This window comes from Xyrauchen texanus, chromosome 5 (assembly GCF_025860055.1).
Source record: "Xyrauchen texanus isolate HMW12.3.18 chromosome 5, RBS_HiC_50CHRs, whole genome shotgun sequence".
Classification (NCBI taxonomy): Eukaryota; Metazoa; Chordata; class Actinopteri; order Cypriniformes; family Catostomidae; genus Xyrauchen; species Xyrauchen texanus.
The window spans coordinates 37,287,763-37,312,902 of NC_068280.1; the positions used below are offsets into that span (position 1 = coordinate 37,287,763).

The following is a 25,140-nucleotide window of genomic DNA, read 5'->3' on the forward strand; positions in this document are numbered from 1 at the left end:
TATACAGTTGACATTAGAGGTTTACATAATCCTTAACCAAATACATTTAAACTCTGTTTTTCACAATTCCTGACATTTAATCATAGAAAACATTCCCTGTCTAAGGTCAAATAGGATCACTACTTTATTTTAAGAATATGAAATGTCAGAATAATAGTATAGAGAATTATTTCTCTCAGCTTTTATTTCTTTCATCACATTCCCAGTGGATCAGAAGTTTACATACACTTTGTTAGTATTTGGTAGCATTGCCTTTAAATTTTTAAACAAGTTTTTCACAATAAGTTGCTGGAATGTTGGCCCATTCCTCCAGACAGAACTGGTGTAACTAAGTCAGGTTGGTGTGGTCTCCTTTCTCGCACATGCTTTATCATTTCTGCCCACAAATGTTCTACTGGATTGAGGTCAGGGCTTTGTGATGGCCACTCCAATAACTTGACTTTGTTGTCCTTAAGCCATTTTGCCACAACCTTGGTGGTATGCTTTGGGTCATTGTCCATTTGGAAGACCCATTTGTGACTGAGCTTTAACTTCCTGGCTGATGTCTTAAGATGTTGCACATAATTTTCCTTCCTCATGATGCCATCTATTTTGTGAAGTGCACCAGTCCCTCCTCTAGCAAAGCACCCGCACAAAAGGATGCTGCCACTTCCATGCAGATATTTCTCCAAAAAGTAAGATATTTGTCCCCATGTGTACTTGCAAACTGTAGTCTGGCTTATTTTATGGCAGTTCTAGTGCAGTTGCTTCTTCCTTGCTGAGCAGCCTTTCAGGTTATGTTGGTAAAGTACTCATTTTACTGCGGATATAGATACTTGTCTACCTGTTTCCTCCAGCATTTTCACAAGGTCCTTCGCTGTTGTTCTGGGATTGATTTGTACTTTTCTCACCAAACTACGTTCAATTCTAGGAGACAGAATGTGTCTACTTCCTGAGTGGTATGATGGCTGCATGGTCCCATGGTGTATATACTTGCATACTATTGTTTGTACAGATGAACACGGTACCTTCAGGTATTTGGAAGTTGCTCCCAAGGATGAACCAGACTTGTGGGGTTCCACAATTTTTTTCTGAGGTCTTGGCTGATTTCTTTTGATTTTCCCTTGATGTCAAGCAAAGAGGCACTGAGTTTGAAGGTAGGCCTTAAAATACAGAATATCAGTACACCTCCTATCAGGTGTACTGGTTTATTGGCTAACTGTCTAAATCTTGACACCATTTTCTGGAATTTTTCAAGCAGAGTTAACTTAGTGTATGTAAAATTTTGACCCAATGGAATTGTGATATAGTCAATTAAAGTAAAACAATTTGTCTATAAACAATTGTTGTAAAAATGACCCCTGTCATGCACAAAGTAGATGTCCTAAACAACTTGCCAACACTATAGTTTGCTAATATTAAATCTGTGGAGTGGTTAAAACATTTGTTTTAATGACTTCAACCTAAGTGCATGTAAACTTCTGACTTCAACTGTATACTTAACTATAAAGCACAGTAACGGAGCCAAATCTGTAATCTCCATTGCAGTGATCTCCATGTTATGGAGATTGAAATCTCCATGTTATGCACCAATTTATTTTACATATTTTGCCAATTATTGGAATTTTGGTTGAACAATAAACTGCACCTGGGATTTCATTCATTTGGACTTTTGTATCGTCTATGTCTGTGCCCATCTTAATAAGGAAAGAATATGAATTATTTTTTTACAGTTTATGAATTGATTTGATAAAATGCTGCCCGATAAATCTTTTTCTACCACCTTACACCAATCAGCCACAACATTAAAACCACATGCCTAATATTGTGTAGGTCCCCCTACAAAACAGCGCCGACCCTAATCTCAGAATAGCATTCTGAGATGCTATTCTTCTCACCAGAATTGTACAGAGCAGTTATTTGAGTTACCGTAGACTTTGTTTTGACCTCTCTCACCAACAAGGCATTTCCATTTGCAGAACTGCCTCTCGCTGGATGTTTTTTTGTTTTTGGCACCATTCTGAGTAAATTCTACAGACTGTTTTGCATGAAAATCCCAGGAGACCAGAAGTCACAGAAATAATCTAACCAGCCCGTCTGGCACCAACAATCATCCATGCGATTATCTAATCAGCCAATTGTGTTGCAGCAGTGCATTGCAAAAAATCAGGCAGATATGGGTCAGGAGATTAAGTTAATGTTCACATCAACCATCAGAATGGGGAAAAAATGTGATCTCAATGATTTGGACCATGGCATTATTGTTGTTGTTGCCAGATGGGCTGGTTTGAGTATTTCTGTAACTGGTGATCTCCTGGAATTCAGGATCTCAAGAATGCTATACACATATCCGAATTGGAGCTGCTTTGGCGGCACGAGGGGGACATACACAATATTAAGCAGGTGGTTTTAATGTTGTGGCTGATTGGTGTAGTTATCTATACACTATTGGTCGATCTCTAGAGTGTCTAGAAAAACTAGGTTGGATGCATACTTCAGCCTTAAACGAAAATTCATAAACAATTTTACTGTTGCCAAAATTTGTAATTCTCTAAAATGTGTGAGTGTACTGAACAAGTAAAAACAGATTATCACAGTGCTTCATTGTAAACTCACACATGTTTTATTTTAATTTTTGGTGCCATAAATTCTGACTTTGTGTGAATAGACCGTAAAATCCAACAACCTGGATTTACCAACTAAACTGTCCACAAGCAATTGTCTTCTAGAACCAATGCGGAGTGGATTAAACCAAACTGACATCCAAGAAAATTTACCTAACAATAAACATTCTCAACAGGATTTTGATTTGTAAACACGAGCCCATTACAACATTAAGCAACCCTGACTGAGAAGAGGCTTTCTTCAATCAAGGGCTGTTCATTGTTTTAAAGAAGCTTCATGCATTCTTCAGGGTTAAAGCTCGAGCTTTATTGTTGGTATAATCCTCAGCACATGAATTTTACAGGAAGATAAGTTCCTCCATGGTATCTTGAAAACATGTCTCTCAAAAGGTTAATTCTTTTGTCTACAACTTAGCAATAGATACTGTTAAGTTCAAACAAGATATGGAATGTGGAATTTTTTTAATTCTTGCCATATTCATCAAACCAAGTCTGTGCAATCTGTTACTTTAGTGATTCACTCTGTGTAATAAGGTGTTTCAAAGGTATTCTGCCACACCTTTGAATCGTGGTTGAGGAAGTTGTGAAACCTGCCCTAAGGCTATAAAATATGATGACAGAAATACAGCAGGTCTTTCTCTCTCGCTCCTTTGCCTGTTAGTTTTTTCACCCTAAAGCAAGACCTTTCACAGCTATCTAAGCACCTCACTGAACAATGAGAACTGCTCACACTAACTCAGCATGGCTGACCTTGCATGTAGATGTGTGTGCCTATTTGTGTGTGTGAAGAGAGATACAGAGAGGAAGCAAATTTAATTTTCCGTCTGGTTCGACATCCCCAATGACTGATTAGATCATAAGTCGGCCATGACCGCACTCTCCATACTGACTTAAGATGCATGGAGTCTATTTCTGACTTGACTTGATGTATTAAAGTTTGTGTCCTAGCTGAGGTTATCAAGGGCCATAATAACGAGAATGTAAAGTGGAATGGGGAATAATAGCACAGCCTCCATTCGCTCTTCCCTCTTTGGTGTTTTTTTATGCTACCTTGTTTCAAAACACTGATAATAAATGTCTCTGACTTGAAACAAAAAGCACATTGATAACACACATTAAAATTATTAACACACATTAACTGAATTCTAAATATCCTCATGTTAAATTAATACGATTTATTTTTTTCTTAACTCACATTCACTAAATTCTGAATGTTGAAGCTTATCTCAATTTAACTGAGGTAGCCTCTGCTTTAGCTTTAAAAAAGTATTTATATCCCTTGCTGTGTTGAGCTTTAAAGGGAGAAATAAAGTAGTTGTTTTAAAAATGTTAATGTTAAGTAGTGCAAATATCATAAATTGCAACTTTGCTATCATTGTCACTAGGGCTGGGCGATAGAAGGATGAAATCGGATATCGACAATGTCTTACAAAGATCCTGTTGCCATTTGCAAACAGATGGGAAATGGCAAAACCATGGATCCGGGAAGTCTGCAAATGTTTTAAAGAGTGACCAGGGTGTGAAACTAGTTCCCGCCACCCGCTAAATGCGACAAGGCTGAATCCAGTCCGCAAGCTCCTCGTCCAAATGTATTTCATGCGTGAATAATTTTGCTCATCTACCCGCAACAGGAGGGTGTCTTGGAGTGACACATGACAAGAAATGTTGTTAGTCACAAAGATATGCGCTTTATTATATTTTTAAGAACAGACAAAAGAAAAGACATCAATGCTTGTGTCTGATTCAGTGTTTGTTTAGAGGCATGCAGCATGAGCCTGTCATGTGGAACACAAACATGTAAAGAGTTTTCACTCTTTTTTCGGTTTCATTTGTCTGAAAACTGTTTGCAAAATCTCCGATCATCTCGAGAGGTGCTATGAGTTTAGTTTGCTTTATTTCCACGCGGTTGGCATGCATTGTGAATGCAACTCTGCAGGTTCAGTAATATATATCTTTGTATTAAAGAAACAAAGACAAAAGTGATTAAATCGTAAAGTAATACAAGACATGCTCACCTTAAACCTAAAATTTAGTTTTCTTTTCTTTTCTTTGAATTTCACACAAATTTGATAAAAACACACATTTGGTAGTATTATTTTGGGAACACAAGGGAATTTATTAGGCTTATTTGCTTAGTATTGTATTTACATTTATAATTGTCTTTAGTTCTTAATCTGTACGCTATTAGTAATTTTCCACCTGTTGCGTGATGGCAAATGGAGCCATTGGAGATGGTAAATGTTTGAATTTGGGGAGGTGGCTGGCAAGGGAATTTGAAAATAATGGAGCATCTTAAAAAATAAATACATCGATGTTTACCCCTTTAAATCGATGACATCATATCGTTGGTGATTTGATCAATGCATCGATCCACTAGTCTAATGACATGTTCTTTAGGAAACATGATGTTCAAATAAAAAGATAAATAAAATCATTGCGATATTGACAGCCACTAAATTTCATGATGCCTTCAAAATCATACATAACGCGTATTGGCTTGAATAAAAAAACAAGAACATTTTTCTTAAGCACTTAAATGTATACTTGACATTGGTATACTAGGTAGGTATACTTGACAGTGGGACAAAAAGACAACTGGAAAACAAATACACATGCAAACAGAACTCTTTTTCCAACACTATACATAAAATAAAAAGTTAATTGATTGATCATTAACTGTAAAATATACAGTAAACCTTTTTTAAAAGACAATACAGTAGTTTTTTTTACAATAAAATATGTTTAGATGTAAAAGTATGATTTTCCTGTTTAATTAATGGTAAAAATTTACATTATATTTAATACGTTTTTACAATAAATTATTGTTAAAATTACAGAATAAAACAATAATCGGGCATTCCCAAAATTCCCTGTATGACCCATCATATTTCATTATATTTTATGGGAATAGTTATGTTTCTTATTATTTTTAATATTAGTTGCGTACATTGGGGTGTTCTGTTTTATATTTAATGTGGTTTAGTTTAACTGTATTATTAAAATTTCACATGATACATACCCTGATAGTGTTTAGTGTTTGTATGAGTACAACTGAGCACTGTATCTACATGTTTACTGGTCATTGCGCCTGGAAGAGCAACTATTGGTGAAATTCATGTCATCATGTGCTCGTCTGAAATTTTTACAGTGATAAACAATACCTTATAAAGTAAAAAGCTGATTTTTACAGACATTTTTTTGACTGTAAATGTAACATATTTAGTTTTTTTTAGTGCCAGCGTGATCATGTAAATTAAAACAGTTTTTAAACTGTAAAATGTACAGGTTGTTCTGTAAAGTTGTTTAAATTTTTACTGTATTTTTTATATAATAATTCTGGCAACCACAGCTGTCAGTTTTTTTCTTTTCTTTTTTTAAACAGTATTTATTTTACAGTGCACTCCTTTTTTACATACTTACAAAAACATGGCACAGCTTCAATTTGAGAGATTGCAAATTGCACGTGTATGAAAAGCAGGCAATTGCACCAAAACAGAAAGCCAAAAAATATTACAGAGCTTGTCAAAAAGAAGATTATGATATGTCAAATCCTGTTGCTCATTTTCATAAAAATACGATCAGCAAAGCCTGACCAACTCTGAGCAATTCTCTGACCTTCAGTGAGTGACTCCACAAGACTTCACATACGTAGTGGAGGTGGGGGATGGCAGAAGGATAAGTTAGGGCGGCGTAAGACGTGTATTCCCCTGGTCTGCACTTTAAAAGTCAGACGTTTTGCTTTGAACGGTCTTGGTTAATTCTGTTCACCTGGCTCCTGCATTCCTCAACTTCCTTAGGCCTCCTGCTCACACGTGTACATAAACTTTCTCAGATATTTTTCTCTACACCTCCCATTTCACTCTTTTTCTTATCCAAGACTCCAGTGAAATAGTTTAGATTCCAGTGTCAGAACTAAGAGTATTAGAAGGGAACCCTCGGTTAAACTCCCACCACCCCCCTTTCCCAACTTTAATCATATCATGATCTCAGTTCCCAGAGTTTTTTGAGGGGCTATAAAAAGGATCTACCCCACTTCACTTTCACTTCAGCAATGCCGGAGGGCCTGGATAGTACAGCACAAGCCTTGAGGAATACTTGTACCCATTTTGAAATTTAACTTCAAATGATCTACTTTATTACTTCATAAAACCATGAAGAATATTTGTAAAACTGGGCTTCAAAGCAAAAGCTGACAAGTTGCATGAGAGAACAGTATGTATTTTATAACTTTGGAAAAGCTGTTGTACAGTGTGGGAAAAGATGAGTAAATCTTGAGTGAATTCCACTTTGGCAGCAAACACAAAATTCCAATGAAATATCCTGGTAAACCTGCCACTGCCGAGGTTATCGGCTTCTAATATCAGATTGAGGAAGCAATTAAAGAAGGAGTGCTTGATGACTTCAACAAACACAGTGGCACATAAAAGCCATCTTATCTGCTGGGCATCCTGGACAAGAGATTATGGGATTGCAGAGCCTCTTGAGCCCACTCTCTATTTCCGTATAACGCATCATTGAGTTCTCACTATATTGTCTGGGCTAACAAAGCAACAAGCAACATGACTAGCACTAAAAACATCTAGTAACATCTGGCTCATGGGTAAGATCATACTTTACATGAACAGAATGACCGACTTGACAAGCTTAGTCTCGCTCTAAATATCACAATAATCTTATCATCTTAAAAGCTGATAGTCGGCGGAAATCTATCAATGGAATTTTCAAACAACAATCATTAAGATTTAAACATGTATGCACTCCAGCTGGAAGGCTTGTGAAAAAAAAAATCGACAATGTGTTAGGCCTAATGAAAATATTACAAAATACTGCATGTTGACTAAGAGGTAAGATTGAAAAACAAAGAAAAATCTAATTGAAAACCTGTATTAATAAGGAACAAGACAAAGTGCAATAGAGGATTCAAATGACCAATGAATGAAGTTATGCAATTTCAACACGGCTGAAGCCGCTTTAGCCAATCCATTCCAACTAAGAGCTTCTATTGACATGCCTTATTATATTCCATTGTCCTGAACACCTTGTGTTATTGCAGAGGCCTTCCAGCCTGTCAGCGAGTGAGGCCTGTTTGTTTTAATATCATGTTTATTATTTAAAGATGCTCTTTTCCCTCTGAATTGACTCCAATTTCTGAGCCCTTCCTGATAATGAACGTCTGTCCTCCATTATAACAAAATTTTTATGAAGCATGAAATAGCTGCCCAGTGACATAGTCGGCACTGGTATTATCACTAGGCCAGGGCATTAGTGTCCAAGTTCATGCCAGAGAGCTTTTCTGTCCTCTTTTGAAAAAAACTGATTAAGAAGTGCGAGTGTTTTTTATAAGGGGTGCTGCCTTGACATTTTGAAAGCCTTACTTCTTTTTTCCTCTCACATTTCTATTTATAAACTTGTGCTCCTTGGAGTGTTTCTGTGTGGCGCGGATCAAAGGCGTTTCAAATATGGCAGGGAGGAGGCTGGCGAAGCAGTAAAACACAGGGAATAGAAAAGTCATTTGGTTCAAACCTCAGATGTTTGACTCTTAACTAGGCTCGTAATTACATATTTCTGTGTTATTATGAACGTGAATTTATAACTAACCGTTATCTAAGGGAAAAGCTGCACAAACTTCAATTCCGAAACAAACACCAACATTTTGCTGGTTTTTGAAGGCGAAGTGCACGTAGAAATACGCAAATAGGAGTACACTTATAGTTTTCCAAAAATTTGCAAGTTTGTAACATTGTCATTGTAAATTTATCATACTTCCAGCTGCAAAGATTTGTTGTACCTTTGTACTCACCAGTAAAATAACAGGTGTGAGTTTCTAACGATAACACTGCAGACTCGCTCTCAATCCATGATGCAATGATTTGTTGTGCCTTTGGTGCAAGCTGTTGTTATTATCTGCCAAGCACCCAACAGTGAAATAAAAAGCATTAATCTTAATTTCTCATCTCTAACCTCTAAGTGGAAAAGTCGTGGGTGTGATATTCATTGTCCCAGGTTGTGCTATGCTAAAATGGCAGTTAACTTTGATGCACAGTCAGATACAGTTTGAGAGCAGATGCATCATACTGTTTGTCTCGCGTCGGTGGTTAGCATCTTTGGTTTCGCACTCTGCTTTCAACAGCGTTGTGTTTACATCTTCTGTCACTCGCCTTCGATTCTCATTGTAACAGTGAGCCTGTGTCCTCACAGGGGAACAGTGAACGTGACGATATCGCCCACCATAATGGGAATTGGCACTGCTGAGAGCTGGACCATGGCATACGGTATCTCAATATGAAATATTCGGCTACACGTTCAGTCTTTTTATAAAGTCAAGTCAAAACTCACAATTCTTTCTATAGTGCACATTTATAAGACTAGAAACCACATTACTGCTTTGTTTTTAGCATTGGTGGTTTTCTTTCTTTGAACCCAACTGGCCTTTTTTTAGTGAACATCAAAATAAAAAGAGTTAACATCAGTTTGAGTTTCCAAAATGGGTCTTGATAGTTGGAGACCGCTTTCAACTTTAACAAGGTAAAGTGTGCTTTTCATTAAGCACCATACAATCAGCTCCTGATCCCTCTGCATTCCAGAACTGTGTTGCTGCTCAAGCAGAGACTACAAGGAGTCAGTCAGTCATGTACCCTCAACAAAAAAAGTGGAAAAGAATTTGGCACGCTACTGAAAGAAGGAAAAAAGAATGAGAGATGTTGAGATGGGTCATAGAAGAGAGAGAAGACACACAGCAGGCTCAATATTTTGACACATAGTGGGAAATGTACAAAAGAGAAAGAGAAAGCCTAACCGAAATAGGCCAGGAACTTTCTCCAAAATAATCATGACAAGAACCAAGAAAGGACAAGAAAGCTCCCTCACAATCCCTTTCTTCCTGATGACCCCATTCCCCTTCTCCCTACCAAGGCCAACATAGAGGTAGCCAAACAGGAGAGGACAAAGCCACCAACACATTCCTCTGTTATCTGGCATCAGGAAGAATCAGCCAACCTCTCTCCCCACAGGAAGGGCATACAGGGGATACATCAGAGTTCAAGGCACAAAGAACAGTACATTTAGATCAAACCAATTCATTTTTTCCACAATGTACATTTACACTAAAAGTTGGAGAAACCATAAAAACCAGCTTCAAAGCAAGAGGAAAGACCTTTTTTTTAATACAGGTCAGGACCTTGGATATCTTTTCATACTAGGGATGGGTCACTATAGGAAACTAGTCAATTAGTCATCCAACAACTGACTACTTCAGTGAGGTCGACTAGTTTATCGAGATATTTTCACGGCAGTACATTGGCTGTTAGACAGTTTGCGCAGTAAACCCATGCATCACATATCGTGCTGTTTTTTGAGAATCCCACCACGAGAGTGGCTTTAAATCAATATATAAAGTCGAATTTCTAAAAAAGCATTTTGAGACCCTTGCATTCTGTTCCATTTTTTTCTGGGTTTCCTGCATGCTTTCCAGCAGCGGCACTCGCTGCAAATGAATCTACAGTGCTGCTACTGAATTCACATCTAATTCCTTAAAAGCTTCTCTTTTGAAAAAAATAGGTGTCATCTAAAAGCTTGGAATTTCGACTTGCACCTAATACGTTTTGGTGGATGTAACATGAACTAGAAATATCTCTATATAATAAATGTAGGCTGATTTGAATGAGAATTAAATGAAAATAAGATATAAAAGTCATAAGTCATACCATTAGAAAAGTCTCTACTCGTAAAATACAACAAGCATATTCATTTCACTCACAAACTAGAATCTTTAACCATCTTGAGTCAATTATTTCAAGATCTATGAACCATGTTAAGTTGTGTTTGGGCTTGTTTTAATCGCAATGCTGTGTGGATAGTAAAGATGTGCTATTTCCCACATTGTCTTTATGTTTCATGAAGATACAAGCAAAAATGAATGCAGCAAAGTAACATACATACATGTTTTTTTCACATTTAATTTATTGCCTCATTAAACATAAACAGAATATGGGAAATGGCATGTCGTTGCTAACAGCAGAGGATCCCGACTAAACCCAGCACCAAAACAATGTAACAAGGTGCAGAGATGTTGAAATAATCCTCCCAGAGCGACACGAGCTTGGCTTTCACTCACAGACACGTTATGGTGTGCACATGCACTGTCACTTGAGGCTGCCCAAGTTCCTGCCTGAAGGAAAGAAGCAGTAGGCAGTCAGATTCTCAGCTGCAAGCAAATAAACTGTAAAATGATCTGTGAAAATATCAGCCGTAATAACATTTTTGGCACGATAATAATATTGTGATTTTCCTGGTTATCGAGTGAAAAGTCGAGTAAGGGGTGGCATCCGGTAAGTTCGTCTGACGGTGGGAGGATTGTTTTGGGGTTTTTGTGGAACGCTGTTATAGACCTTGCATGACACGAATGGGTTAAGCCATTGTGCACCACCTACAGGACGTGAGAGGGGTCCGAGTTGGGGTGGCAAAGCTCATTTTTAGGGTGGCAGCAGCCACCCCGTGCCACCCTTGTGACTCCGCCCCTGCCGGAAGTCTAATTTGCAATGGGTTCCTTCAGGATTTTTCTATGGGTTTTTATAATGGGGTTTTTAAACATATGTGAAAACTGAGGTCTGTGGTACACATTGCTTGGCAATACGTGGACATTTGGTCTCATATAAACACCCCTAAAAATCGGCTCTTTCGACTGAACCTGAGCTGACTTCATTACGGAGCAAATGGTATAAAAAGAACAGAAAGAAGGCAAACCTGGAAGTAAAATTCGGCATAGGTCCCCTCTAGATTTTTATAATGGGTTTTTCAACTTATGAGAGAAATAAGGCCCTAAAACAGCCAATTAATCATCATAATAGCAATTATTTGTTTGACAATTAATCATGACAGCCCTACTTGTAAGAATAAATATCTATAAATTTATATTAGGCATCTATGCAGTCCTGTTTTGTTTCCACTTAATTTCTCAAAACTTTAAACAAGATATCTGAATCATTGATTTGCAAACTGTAATATCATCTTCACTCCTCTCATGTCTGTAATTTTGTCCCATGATTAATATACAGCAAGTACCCCAGAACTCTTTTGTTCGTCACACATTTTGATGTTCAGCTATCTCTATCGTGAGTAAGAGTGAATTGGTTTGCTTAAATCAGTCAATTTCAGTCCATTCTGTATCGCTGAAAGCTCCAACATTCAGCCACCATCTAATCTATGAACTTTTTTAGCTTTTAATTATATAAATCAAGTGTATCTTCATATTTTTGCTTAAGTCTAGAATCCCTGACCTCTGACTTTGCTTTCCACTTTTACGTGCTCCCTTTTACACAGGAGGTGTATTAAATAAAGGCACTAGATTCTTTGCGTGGCTCTGGCGACATCAATCAATTTAGCAGAATATCTCAATGCCTTGTGCATCTGTGCTTGTGTGTGTATCATTTTCTGACAAACACACACACTCACCAATGTCAGAATTAGCCTGGTTCAAGCACTTAAGTCTCACAAGGGCTCAACATAGTCCCCAGCCTTGACATGTTTGTGAAAACTACAGATGTAAACATTGCTGTGGGAGATTCAACACACTGACACTCAGGAGAGCTCACTAACCATTGGCTGCTGAGACAAAGCAGAGACGCAGACCAAAAAAGATGTCTAACCAAGCAGTAAGATTATGAATTAAACTATTAATGACACAATGAAACCAAAACATGTCAAATCAATGCTAAGCATCTGAGAACTCTGAAGTTTTTAAGGGCAGCTCCACTCAAACAAACAAAAATAAATTCTATGGGAAGATGGGATATAAATGTTGGAAGCCTCACATTCCTTTGAGGCAAAACTACTGGAGTTAAAAATGTAGTGCAGAGTCTAATAAAATGGGGGGTAGAAATGAACAATGGAGAATATTTAATTTGCACATTCCTCTCTGCAACACCACCCCCCTCAGGGTCAGCAGAACTAGAGAATAAAACGGGTAAACAACACAAGCACATGGAAAATATAATCCACAGAACAGTTATCCAAATCTGGCCCAGATGTGTTCATTCTCATAAAAAATTACTAAAGGTGCGCCCACTGCCTCTGGCAATGGTGACCCCTCTTTCTCAAACTACCATTTAGTACAGAACAACAAATGACCCTTTATTACAACTCTCCTTTTGGATTATGCCTTCATTATATGATTGATTCCTTGCTTGAAATGTGATCTCCAACCCACATGTAATGGCCTCAAACCTAAACACCTCCTACCCACCCCAGTTCAGTCCCTCTTCTAATCTTTCCATTCTCATGAGATCTGCTCTTACCTGCAGGCATATTTGCTTTGCTGCCAGCCCTTGCTGTGATCCTTAACAATGAGACTCAGAAAAAGACAAGGGCATAGATGCCAGAGCAGATAGATCAATTTGAGGGTCAAAGAACAGGGGAGCAGGTCACAGCTCCTGGTGGCCCACACCTATAATAGGGGTGGTTCTGACCAATGTGTAAGGTTGAGGACTCTCATTTTAAAATACTTACTACTGCAAATAAGTAATTATTCAGAAATCACAAATCTAATTAATATTTATAAAGATATTTTTAAATCATTTTATAGAGATTGCTATGTAAAACAGCCATTTAGCTGAAAGAAAATTAGAGCTGAGTAGATCTAGAAAATTTTATTTTCACTCCAGAATTATCCATGACATTGATTTTTATCTATTTCCATACTTTTACAAGCCTGGAAATCAAAATTTTGAAGCATCCCTGATGTTCAAAATTGTTGACTGTGGTGGTGACAAAACCATTAAAGTTTCTAACTTCTTTCTTATTTGTCCTTCGAAACACCATTTACAAATGTTTTAACCCAAAAATCAAAATATAGAAAAATATTCAAGTAAACTTCCATCCACTGGAAGTACTGCAAAGCCCAATTTCCATAAGACTGGGCAGGCACAATGACCGACAGGTGGTTTGTTGGAGGGACAGCCCTATGCCAGCACATCCTGTCATACTAAATTTACCACCAAAGAAAGTAAGTTTCCCAAAAGGGATCCATAGTAGACATAGCTAATTTACTTTTTTTACCAACTTGCCTGGATACCTTAATATAAATTACAGTGAAACTAGTAAAACCATTTCCTCCTTGAGTAACTTTAGGGATATATTTTTTCCAAGTTATATAAGTTGTTATGCACAAGCCCAGACTTTGATTGCATACATGTAAAAAAATATATATATATATCATTTATGTATGGCATTTCACTGGCCCATTTGCACATTAATATTTTTTTAGCCCAACATAAAAATCCATATGAAACAAATTCAGACTTGATATTCAGTTTTGCAAGCTGTGGGTATATTAGGCCTTCAATTTACACTGGGTGGCCAATAATGCTCCATGTCAAAAGACCATTGGAATTCCAGACTGCTTTTTTTTTAAGCTTTTGGCACAGGTGCTCTGAGTGGTCAGAGCAGCTGAGAGAGTTATTAATACATTCTTTGTATAAAAATAATGAGGCCAGATGTTGACTTTTGCCACAGAAATGTGCTTGGGTTAAAAATCACCATCTCCTCAATCTCAGTTGCACAAACAATACATTCATATATGTTAAGTACACTATGGCCTACTAGGGCTGGCCGTTTTTTCCGATTTTTCCGATTTTTCCGATTCATTCAAATTTGTGTTTTGACTAGGGCTGTCAATCGATTAAAAAATGTTATCGAATTAATTACATGGTGTCAAAATTAATTAATCGCGATTAATCGCATATACAAATATTTGCTGAGAAAGCCCCTCATATAACAATAATTCAATAAATAATGATGAAATAATTATACATAGTTATATTTAAATATGAAAAACGTATATATATATATATATATATATATATATATATATATATATATATATATATATATATATATATAAAATAAAAAAATATTCAAATAATTAAAATGCATTACATTCTTGTAGCAGAAGAGTTAATCATTGATAAAAACAATATAAAAGCGGTTTTAGAATACAATGTATTGTTTATTACCATATTATTGATCATAAGTCAATCATTGGCATACAGTTCACAGCAATCCATTTCACAAGTGAATTTGTCAATCAGTTGGAGATTTATTATGAGGGCTTGTTTAAAAACCCATCAATGTACACCTGCGTCAAAATTTTTATTATTTTTTTATTTTTTTTAAACAAGCCAGGGATATACATATGGTGGTCATAAGTGAAAACATCCTCTCCACGAACGCGTTGGTGACAGGATTGCTCAAAGCCATTGATATCAGAGCTGTCATGTTTGGGGCACTGAAATGCTTTAGCAGAGCTGTCCGTGAAACTTCGGTGGCATACCCTGCACTCTCCTTTTTTAGGGTCACCTGTAACTGGTTTTAACCATGTATATTAGGGCTGCATCTAACGATTATTTTTGTTGTTGATTAATCTATCGATTATTTCTTCGATTAGTCGACTAATCTAACGATTATTTTTCCGATTAATCTAATGCATATTTTTGGGATTAGCCGATTTATCCATTGGCAAACTTTCCAATAAATAATAAGTACAACTTCTACATTAGTATTTCAAACTTTTATTAATTCATTTTCTGAAATTTTTTTTGTATATGTCCCTATTCAAATAAACAATAAATAAATAAATACACTAGATTACAGCCTAGGCTACTGTTAATATGTAAATATAACGTTATTGTTTGTTTTTAAAGTCTACATTAGACACATGCGCGGGACGGATTTCTCCCTTAATAATTCCTAAAAAGCGGACATCTCTGTTATTATCAATGAAACTGACTGCACAATGAATCTTTCATTATATCGATTTGCCAGTATGCAGAATTCAGCACTGAACAAAAAGTCCATTTTGAGCGGTGAGGAGATTCCATCTTAAATGCTTCTGATTGGCCATTGCGTTCAAGAAATCAACACATATGTCTGTGATTGGCTACATTGTTAAACGCTGCAAACATGTTATACATAGAAACGATTTACAGGCCAGGGTCTATCTATTTTGTTTTAGTTGTTCTTGTTGCTTTTGTGCAACAGATGAATGACAATTTATTTGTTTTGAGATGTTCAATTTATAGATTTCTATTTTGCGGGAGTCCCGCGAATCGTTTTATTCTCCCGCAACCAGCACACACACGAGTGCATTACCGCCCGCGCCCGCACTCGACCATCAGATCCCGCGCCGCACTCTGTTGTGTTGGGTCCAGCGGGAGTGCATGTCTCTAGTCTACATGTGCATACACAACTTTTAAAAACGGGCAATTTAAATGCACTGAAGGCTTCGTTGACAGATTTAAGTTGAAGTTATAAATGAAAGTCCATTTTATTGTCACCGAATGGGTCAATAAATTACATCTGCACCATTAGCAATTAACACTATTAACTAGCACACAAGCTGTAATAGCTGAAAAAAGAAGGTATGACCGCAACAACAACTCCAAAAACTCACTGTAATAAAGCCTACTACTTACCCAGCTGGCTCGTCGTTTTGAGTTCGCAGAGTCACAGGATGTTTCCTTTTAAGATGCTCGTTCATAGCAGTTGTGCTACCATGGTATGACATTTCCGCTTTGCAAAGTGAACAAAGCACCTTTCTGTTCGGCTGTAGTTTAAAGTATTCCCATACTTTGGATGATCGTGGTCTGGCTTTATGTGATAAAGCCAGATTGTCATTTTCACCATGAGCTGCAGCAGAAGCCGCCATTACTCGATATTTAAACGTAAATAATGAATGTGACGCGTCGACGCATTTCATTTGTGTCGACGTATTTTCATAGTCGACGTAATCGATGATGTCGACGCGTCGTTGCGGCCCTACTGTATATCATTTCTCCAATTCTTTATTATATGAACAAAGACACTATTTCTTCACGGGAGCTCCGGATAGACCCATTTTTCTGTTGCAGTTTTTTTTTCCAGTGTTTTCCTGCTCTGGGAAGGAAAAAAGGCTGCACTGCGCTGCGCATGTTCAGTGTTTTCTTATTAACTTTTTTTATAGTGATTTTGTAATTAAAAGACGATTAAATAAAATGATGCCGAAATAATTATAAAGATAAAAAATTATACAGACTGTTATGACTTGCGGGACGCGGAACAAAGCGTCTCGGGTTACATGTGTAACCCTTGTTCCCTGAAAAAAGCGGAACGAGATGTTGCGCTGCTAAGCGCTACGGGGAACAGCTTTAGCTGTGAGCCGAGCTGAATAATGTGTGGAACATGTCAATGAACATTGACCGGAATTTATAGCCTCGGCTGATGTAATCATTAGATGCACCTGAGGCCAGGCTATAAATGGATACGTCACCAGGAGTCGTCAGATACTTCTTTTGAAGAGCAGTCCTGGGACGTCCCAGTGCGGCAAAGCAGCGCAACATCTCGTTCCACTTTTTTCAGGGAACAAGAATTACACATGTAACCGGAGACATTCCCTTTACAAAAAGCTTCACTACGATGTTGCGCTGCTAAGCGCTACGGGGAACGCAATAACCACGCCGCCGCACTTGGGGCTGTCCGGACCCCTACGGTTGTGCAGTGTACTCACAAAAACGCGAGAGGTCTCAGACATGAGCTTCAGATGTCGACTCAAGGGCATAAGAGCCCGGAGTAACATAAACATCTAAACCATTCAATTTTGATGAATGTGTGCGGAGAGGACCAGCCTGCCGCATCACAAACTTGTTCAGGCATGAGCTGAGATGTCGACTCAAGGGCATAAGAGCCCGGAGTAGCAAAGCATCTAACCCATAAAGTTCGATTAATGTGTGCGAAGAGAACCCTATCGCAACACAAACTTGTCATAAAAACTGATGAATGTGAGCGGAGAGGACCAGCCTGCCGCATCACAAACTTGTTTAGGCATGGGCTGAGATGTTGACTCAAGGGCATAAGAGCCCGGAGTAGCAAAGCATCTAACCCATAAAGTTCGATGAATGTGTGTGAAGAGAACCCTATCGCAACACAAACTTGTCATAAAAACTGATGAATGTGAGCGAAGAGGACCAGCCTGCCGCATCACAAACTTGTCCAGACATGACTTTGAGATGTCGACTCAAGGGCATAAGAGCCCGGAGTGCAGAACATCCAAACTAAAAAAGTCCAATGAATGTGTGCGGAGAGGACAACCTGCCGCATCACAAACTTGTTTAGGTATGGGCTGAGATGTCGACTCAAGGACATAAGTGTCCAGAGTAGCAAAGCATCTAGCCCATAAAGTTCGATGAATGTGTGCGAAGAGAACCCTATCGCAACACAAACTTGTCATAAAAACTGATGAATGTGAGCGGAGAGGACCAGCCTGCCGCATCACAAACTTGTCCAGACATGAGCTTGAGATGTCGACTCAAGGGCATAAGACCCCGGAGTGCAGAACATCCAAACTAAAAAAGTCCAATGAATGTGTGCGGAAAGGACAACCTGCCGCATCACAAACTTGCTGCAGAGGGAGACCTCTAGCCAAGATTTTAGAGGAGGAGAGCCCTCTGGTAGAGTGCGCCCTGAAACCTACTGGCGAAGCTTGACCGCACGCCTCATAGGCCCGGGCAATAATGAGGATGCCACTTTGAGGGCACCCCACCCACCAAGCCGTGGCAAACCGCAGTGGCCACATAGAACCTGGCAGTGGCGAGGCAAGTGCCCGCTGACAGTTCTTTCTACAGAAAATCCAGAACTGAAGCAAACTGGCAGTTAGCTGGTTCTGTAATAAGAACTTTAGTGGAAGGAAACGCATGCAGGCGCATTTGCGTTACTACGTTCAGCCCCTCCCGAGGGGGGGGGGACTGGGCGACTCGGGGAGAAGTAGAGGAGACATTGCGCTATCAACAGAGGCGAAGAGGTCCTCTTCTGCCCTGTAAAATCTACCCAGATCAGTTCCAAGTGGAGGGAGCCCTAGCACTTGAAATGGTCTCGATAATCTCAAGAGAAAACCCTGTGAACCTCATTTGGTACCCTTAGGGGCCAGACAAGAAAGGTTTCACAATTCGGGCCAAGGATGAGAAGGTCCTCCCTGTTCGGAATCGCCCAAGGCGAGCCGTCGAGGAGAGGAATTAGCTCCGAGAAACATATCCTGTTCGGCCAGTGCAGCGCCATTAATAGGAGGCAAGACCCTTGCTAGTGAACTTCTCCCGGGAGCAGAGAAACCGGGGAAAGAAATGCATACAGACGCATTCTGGGTCATGTATGTGTCTTAACGTCCAGACCCAAGGGGGCTGGGTGATTTCAGGGAGAAGTAGAGGAGACATTGCGCTATTCATAGAGGCGAAGAGGTCCTCTTCTGCCCTAAGATCTCACCCAAACTTGTTCCAAGTGGAAAAAGCCCGGCATTTAAAAAGGTCTCGATAACCTCAGGAGAGAGCCCTGTGTCCTTCAGTTGGTACCCTTAGGGGCCAAACATGAAAGATTCCACAATTTGGGGCAGGGATGAAATATTGCCCTGTGCCTGAGATAGAAGATCCTTCCTGTTCGGAATCGCCCAAGGCGAGCCGTCGAGGGAAGAGATTAGCTCTGAGAACCAAGCCCTGTTCAGCCAGCGCGGTGCTATCAGTAAGAGGCAAAAACACTTGCTGGCGAACTCTGGGCTACTACTACCCTACCCGTTGGTATTTTCTGTCTGGACTGTAAATCTGCTCCCATATACGGGCATCCAGGGATATAACTGACCCGAGTGACAGAAGCTTGCCCTGGGCCCTAAGGAGAACCCAACGTGTCAGAAATACAGCTGACAAGAACGTGGGTCTCCTTGATGATTTACATAAGAGGCTACCGCTGTATTGTCCACCCGCACCAAGACATGGCAGCCTCAGGAGGAGGTATTTCAGGGCCAGAAACACAGCCATCAACCCGAGACAGTGACTGTGACAACCGAGCTGACGACCCTCCTATCCCCTTAAGCTGGACGACCACTTAAGACCGCTACCCCGCCCGTCAGGGAGGCGTCTGTCGTTAGCAGTCTGCGACAACAAGACGCACCTAGAGTGGGACCCAAGGCAGAAAACCGGGGTCTGAACCACATAGAAAGGGAACGAAGCCTGAGGCGCGTAAGCCTATTTAGCCCAGGGGTTTTGGCCCTTGGAAGAAATCCCCTGGCTTTTGGCCACAACAAAAACGGTCTCATGAGCAGAGGGTCCAGAGGGATCACCGTGGACGCGTTCGCCCTGAGACCTGGAAATCATTGATACTGATAACAGTGCAACCTTGACCTAGCCTAACTTTGCTCAGGGTGATCTGAATGGACTCAATCCAAGCGGGAGACAGTTGTGCCCGCATTGTGATTGAACTCCATACAATGCCCCGATAGACAGTGTTCTGAGTGGGAGAGAGGATGCTTTTCTTGGCGTTGAGCCTCAACCCCAGAGAAACAGATGAGCTATGAGACGATGTCCCTGTGCTGAACTGCCAGTTCCTGGAACTGCGCTAGGATCAGCCAGTCGTCTACATAATTCAGAATGCAGATGCCCCGGAGTCGCAAGGAGCCAGCGCTACATCATGCATTGTGAATGTGCGGGTAAAAAGGGCTAGGCTGAGTGAAAGAACCTGACCCTGGAAGACTTCGCCCCCGGAAGTGAACCTCAGGAACTTTCCATGTTGTGGCAGAACTTCTAAATGAAGTATAGAAGTGCGTCATAAGATCGACGGTGACCAGCCAAACGAGTTGTAGGGCTTGAGACATGACCATCTTGACAGGCATCATCTTGGACTTAAACACCCACGGGTAGTTCAAGCTTTAAGATCTAAGCCAGATGCCACCCCTCACCCTCCATGGGAAACGGGAAGTATTTTGTGTAATAACCTAACTCTCTCTCTGGAAGGGGAACACATACCATGGCCCCTTTAACCAGGAGATTGAGTTTGTTTGTTTTTTTTTACAAAAAAAGAAATCCAGTTTACGGTAGTGAGAACACGCCATTGAAACACGGAAAAGCGGCGAGAGAATTAAATCCTGACGCCCTTATAAGACCCACAGAAAAGAATATATCCGGCAGAAGTTTCCACGCTGCCAGGATCTCTGAGATGGGTATTATATTTTAACACTTCCTGTTGAGGGGTTGTCGGGTGTTTCGCGTCCTGAATAAAATGCAGGAACAGCGAAAACACCCAATTTTGACGGAAGCCTCTGCAACCCGAAACACCAAGAGGTGGCGGGAATGGAGGGGCTTCGAGGGGGTACCGGAGGGGTGAAGTGAAGCACACGCCCTGTCCCGAGGGGAGCTACCCCCTAATCTAGACGCAAGACCGTCAGGGTTTTCTCTTACTAGAATTTATAGTCCTGAGGTCTTGCTTCGGGGGCTGGCGAGGGCGGCGAGACTGTCCCCAATCCCTGGGAGGAGCACGACTCGCCACGCTTTGCTTTTGAGCCTCCCTTCAGTCAGGACCGAGGTGGGTCTGAGGCTTGCTCGACAAGCGCAGAACCCACACTCAGGTTGTCCAGGAGGTCAGCCTGGTACGCCTGAAAAACAGCATAGTGTGCAGAGCAGCACCAGCCTGACCTGCTGCTTGATAAGCCCTTCCCACTAAAGTGGAGGTTGTCCTACAAGGCTTTGAGGGGAGAGAGGGCTTCTTAAGTGATGATGCCGAGCCCGGCGAGAGATAGCCCGCAAGCGTCTCTTCGACCGGCGGATAGTCGAATATAATGACGTCGAGGGTATGTGAACACGGGAAGAAAATATCTATATTTTTATATATATATATATATATATATATATATATATATATATATATATATTTTTTTTTTTAGGGGTTCTCCATGAGCGAAAAAGCTCTTCATGGAGGTTATCAAAGAAAGGGAAGGGACCCATGAGGCGTTCCCTTTCTTAGACTGGAAGATAAAATCTATCCCCTAATTTGGAGCGTTTGGGGGTCTGTTTTTCGCGTGGCCAGTCCAATCTGGCAACCGCACGAGTAACAACATCGAGCAATTCCTCCATAGATTTTTTATCGCGGACGGAAAGCTCGGAGGCGGGAAGAGAATCGCGATCCACCTCATGATCCGAAGAAGCGTCGGAGCGGCTTCGAGATCATGTGAAGGACCAGCTGGGTTTGGGGAGAGAGTGAGAGAAAGGGGTCAACCCGTCTCTTGCTCCTCAGCCAAATCCATGCACGAGCCCCACGAACGATCTTTTACGTGAGTGCTGACTCCTGGAAGCAAGCGAGGCGAGCACGACGCACTCTGCCTGTTAAAGCAAATCGCAGTGCTCGCACCGCCCTGCTGCAACGCGAGATCAGCGTGCTCTTACCCCCAAATAAACAGCAAAAACTGATGTGTGCCATCTTCAGCTATAGAGCGAGAAGAGGGAACACGCCCGTTCTATGACTTTCAGTCATTCTCTCTTTTTCTTTCTTTTTTTAGAAATATATATATATATATATATATATATATATATATATATATATATATATATATATATATATATATAATGTTTTCTAAACAGAAGAGAAAAATAGAACAACGTTCACTGCACACTGCCTAACTGATTCTATCTCCTAACAGAGGAAAGAAAGTTTTGACAGGGTGTGTGAAACACACAGAAACAGAATCGCTCTGAAAAAAGAGTTTCTGACGACACCTTGTGACGTATCCATTTATAGCCTGGCCTCAGGTGCATCTAATGATTACATCAGCCGAGGCTATAAATTCCGGTCAATGTTCATTGACGTGTTCCACACATTATTCAGCTTGGCTCACAGCTAAAGCTGTTCCCCGTAGCGCTTAGCAGCGCAACATCGTAGTGAAGCTTTTTGTAAAGGGAACTCCCAATTTCGGGACTGGGTCACCCTACCATACAACCTGCGTCAGACATGCTTGTGTCGCGTCTCGGGTGTGTTGCGTCATAAAAATAAAATGTTTAGGTCACTGTGTCAACTTAAATAATAGTTTAATACTCAATCTTTAAACACATATTGAGATCCCTTAGTTCGCATTTGAACCCTTAGTAACGCATTTCTGTGTTGTTTTCTTCACTGTATAAACTGTGTGTTGCTCACACAGCTGAAATTTCTCTTACTGCCCTCTGGAGTATACAAGCATGCGATTAAATGCGTTAATTATTTTAACGCATTATTGTTTGTTAAATATTGTATAATTAATCGCACGTTATTAACGCGTTAACTCGACAGCCCCAGTTTTGACACAATTTTCGTTTCGTTTTTAAAATTGAAAAATCAAGATTTTGTAAAAAATAATGCGAACTCTATAGTTAGATATGTCGTAAATCCACCAAAGGCTGAATAAGGAAAAGAAAAAGAATTAATAGCGCTTGTCTTAAATCCGCTCCTGATCTGACCAGTCTGTGTGGCATGCTCCAAATGAAGATGACAGGTTAACAACACGGAGACTGATTTAGAAGACAGCTGTAATATTTCCAGTAAGATTGTACACAGTGTGATTGTAGCTCAGCTTCATCAATCGTACAGGTATACACCAGCATAAGACCATAACTGGCCTCGGCATGGGCATGTTGATGAATGGTCTCCTTTCTTTTCTTTTTTCCCATAAAAAAATGTTAGTTACATGACAGTTCAAATTACGGTGAGGCTATATGGGAGAATCAAACATCCGCTGCTCCTTTTGCCATGATGATTTAGATAGATCGCTAATTATTGCTTTGTTCTGTGATGTATTTCCAGTGTACAGCATCTATACACAACATTTGGCAAGCAATCATTTTGACAAACTTTGCAAATTTTAATTGTAATGATAAATTATTTCATATTGCTGCACTGTTCAGTGTGAACCACTAGAGGGCATGTCTCTATCTGCAGGGGTTTATGAATCCATCCATCCATCCATCCATCCATCCATCGTCAACCGCTTATCCTGTGTACAGGGTCGCGGGGGGCTGGAGCCTATCCCAGCTAACATTGGGCGAAAGGCGGGGGACACCCTGGACAGGTCGCCAGTCCATCGCAGGGCCACACATAGACAGACATACACTCACACTCACATCCACATCCACATCCACACCTAGGGCAATTTTTCTTGGAGACACCAATTAACCTAGCCTGCATGTCTTTTGGATGGTGGGAGGAAGCCGGAGTACCCGGAGAGAACCCACGCAGACACGGGGAGAACATGCAAACTCCACACAGAAAGGCCGGGGCAACCAGGGTTTGAACCCACGACCTTCTTGCTGTGAGGCGACAGTGCTAACCGCTAGATAGACTTGGTAATTTATAGACATTTATTTCTATATAACTTTCTAGATAGGCATAGTTTAGATAAAATGAATACCTACCCTGGCTAAGAATTATTTTGCAGTTTTCTTATTCTGTAATTTCTGAACATCTGGGTTTATTAGATTTTAATTTATTGTACATTTGTGGTGTAATACCTGTGGTGTATTTGGTGCAATTGTAAATTTTTATTTGACACCTTTGTTTCCTATAATGAAAATAACTTGGATTTCTCTATCCAGGTTGCCTTGCATTCTAATAAAGAACATACAATTTGAATCATGTTGGAGTACATTTAAAAGTTTAACAAATCGAATCGTGAATCGTTCATAAGATTGATACAAATTTAGATTTTTTTTTTCCATATCGCCCAGTCATATGGCCTACACAGCAAAATATTCTATAAATGAGACATTTTCGATGCTTGGTTTTCTTATTTAAAAAGAAAAATAGACAATAAAGAATCAAGTGGAAAAATGTGTGCACAGAAGTTGGGGGTGGGGAGGGCGAGCAATACTCTAAATACCACAGCAACTAGTTTGGAATGTCTACAGCAGGTCTGAGAGACAGCTACTCCATCTGTTCCTATCATAAATTCTCTCTCCTCCAGAAATAAATAAAAGAATCAGGATGCTCTTCATCAGCACACTTAAAGACATCCAACTGCTACCACCAACCTGCAAAGTATCAGGATGATGCCACTCAAAATATAAATCCCTTCTTCTGTAGACAAAATTATGCCTCTGATACAGCAAGTCCTTTCACATTTAAAACCTTCATATCACTGTCCACACTAATGCATAGGAAATTTGTTGCTTGAATAATTCATGACCCAACAAAACATCCCCCACCACATGTCCCAGTCTTGGAACAAGTATAAGGGAAAGGATGAGAACTTACCAGTTTCTTCATCGATGGTAAAGATCCCCAGACCTGACCCATCACGAATGGAGTAACGGATTTCTCCATCTCTTCCTTTATCCTCATCCTGAGCTTTGATTTTCATCACCGATGTTCCAATGGGCACATCCTCTTTGATAAATCCTTTATCCAAAAACGATGGGAACAATGGTCTGTACAGATTCTCATTCACATCCACTACTTCAACCTTAATGTGACAACTTGAAGACAAAGATATGGGTTTCCCTTTGTCCTTTGCTCTTGCCGTGAGACTGTACACCTGCTTTTTTTCGTAATCCAGATTCTGCACAATTCGCACAGCACCGCTCAATTTGTCCACTTCAAACTTCCCATCCCCGCTGTCTACAAGGCTATATCGTACCTGGCTAGAAGGTCCAACATCTGGGTCATGAGCTTCCAGCCACATTATAACAGTACCGATGGGCAGATCCTCCCGTACTTTAACCTGATAATTTGG

The 25,140-nt window shown here is 40.1% G+C and overlaps 1 protein-coding gene across 1 annotated transcript in view; it reads right to left on the reverse strand.

The window, feature by feature from the left end:
• The window catches only part of LOC127643821 (protocadherin Fat 1-like), a 116,909-nt gene that overhangs the window by 87,149 nt on the left and 4,620 nt on the right, over window positions 1–25,140 (reverse strand). The window contains 1 exon segment of the mRNA XM_052126719.1: window positions 24,663–25,139. Coding sequence (XP_051982679.1) covers window positions 24,663–25,139 — 477 coding nt within the window.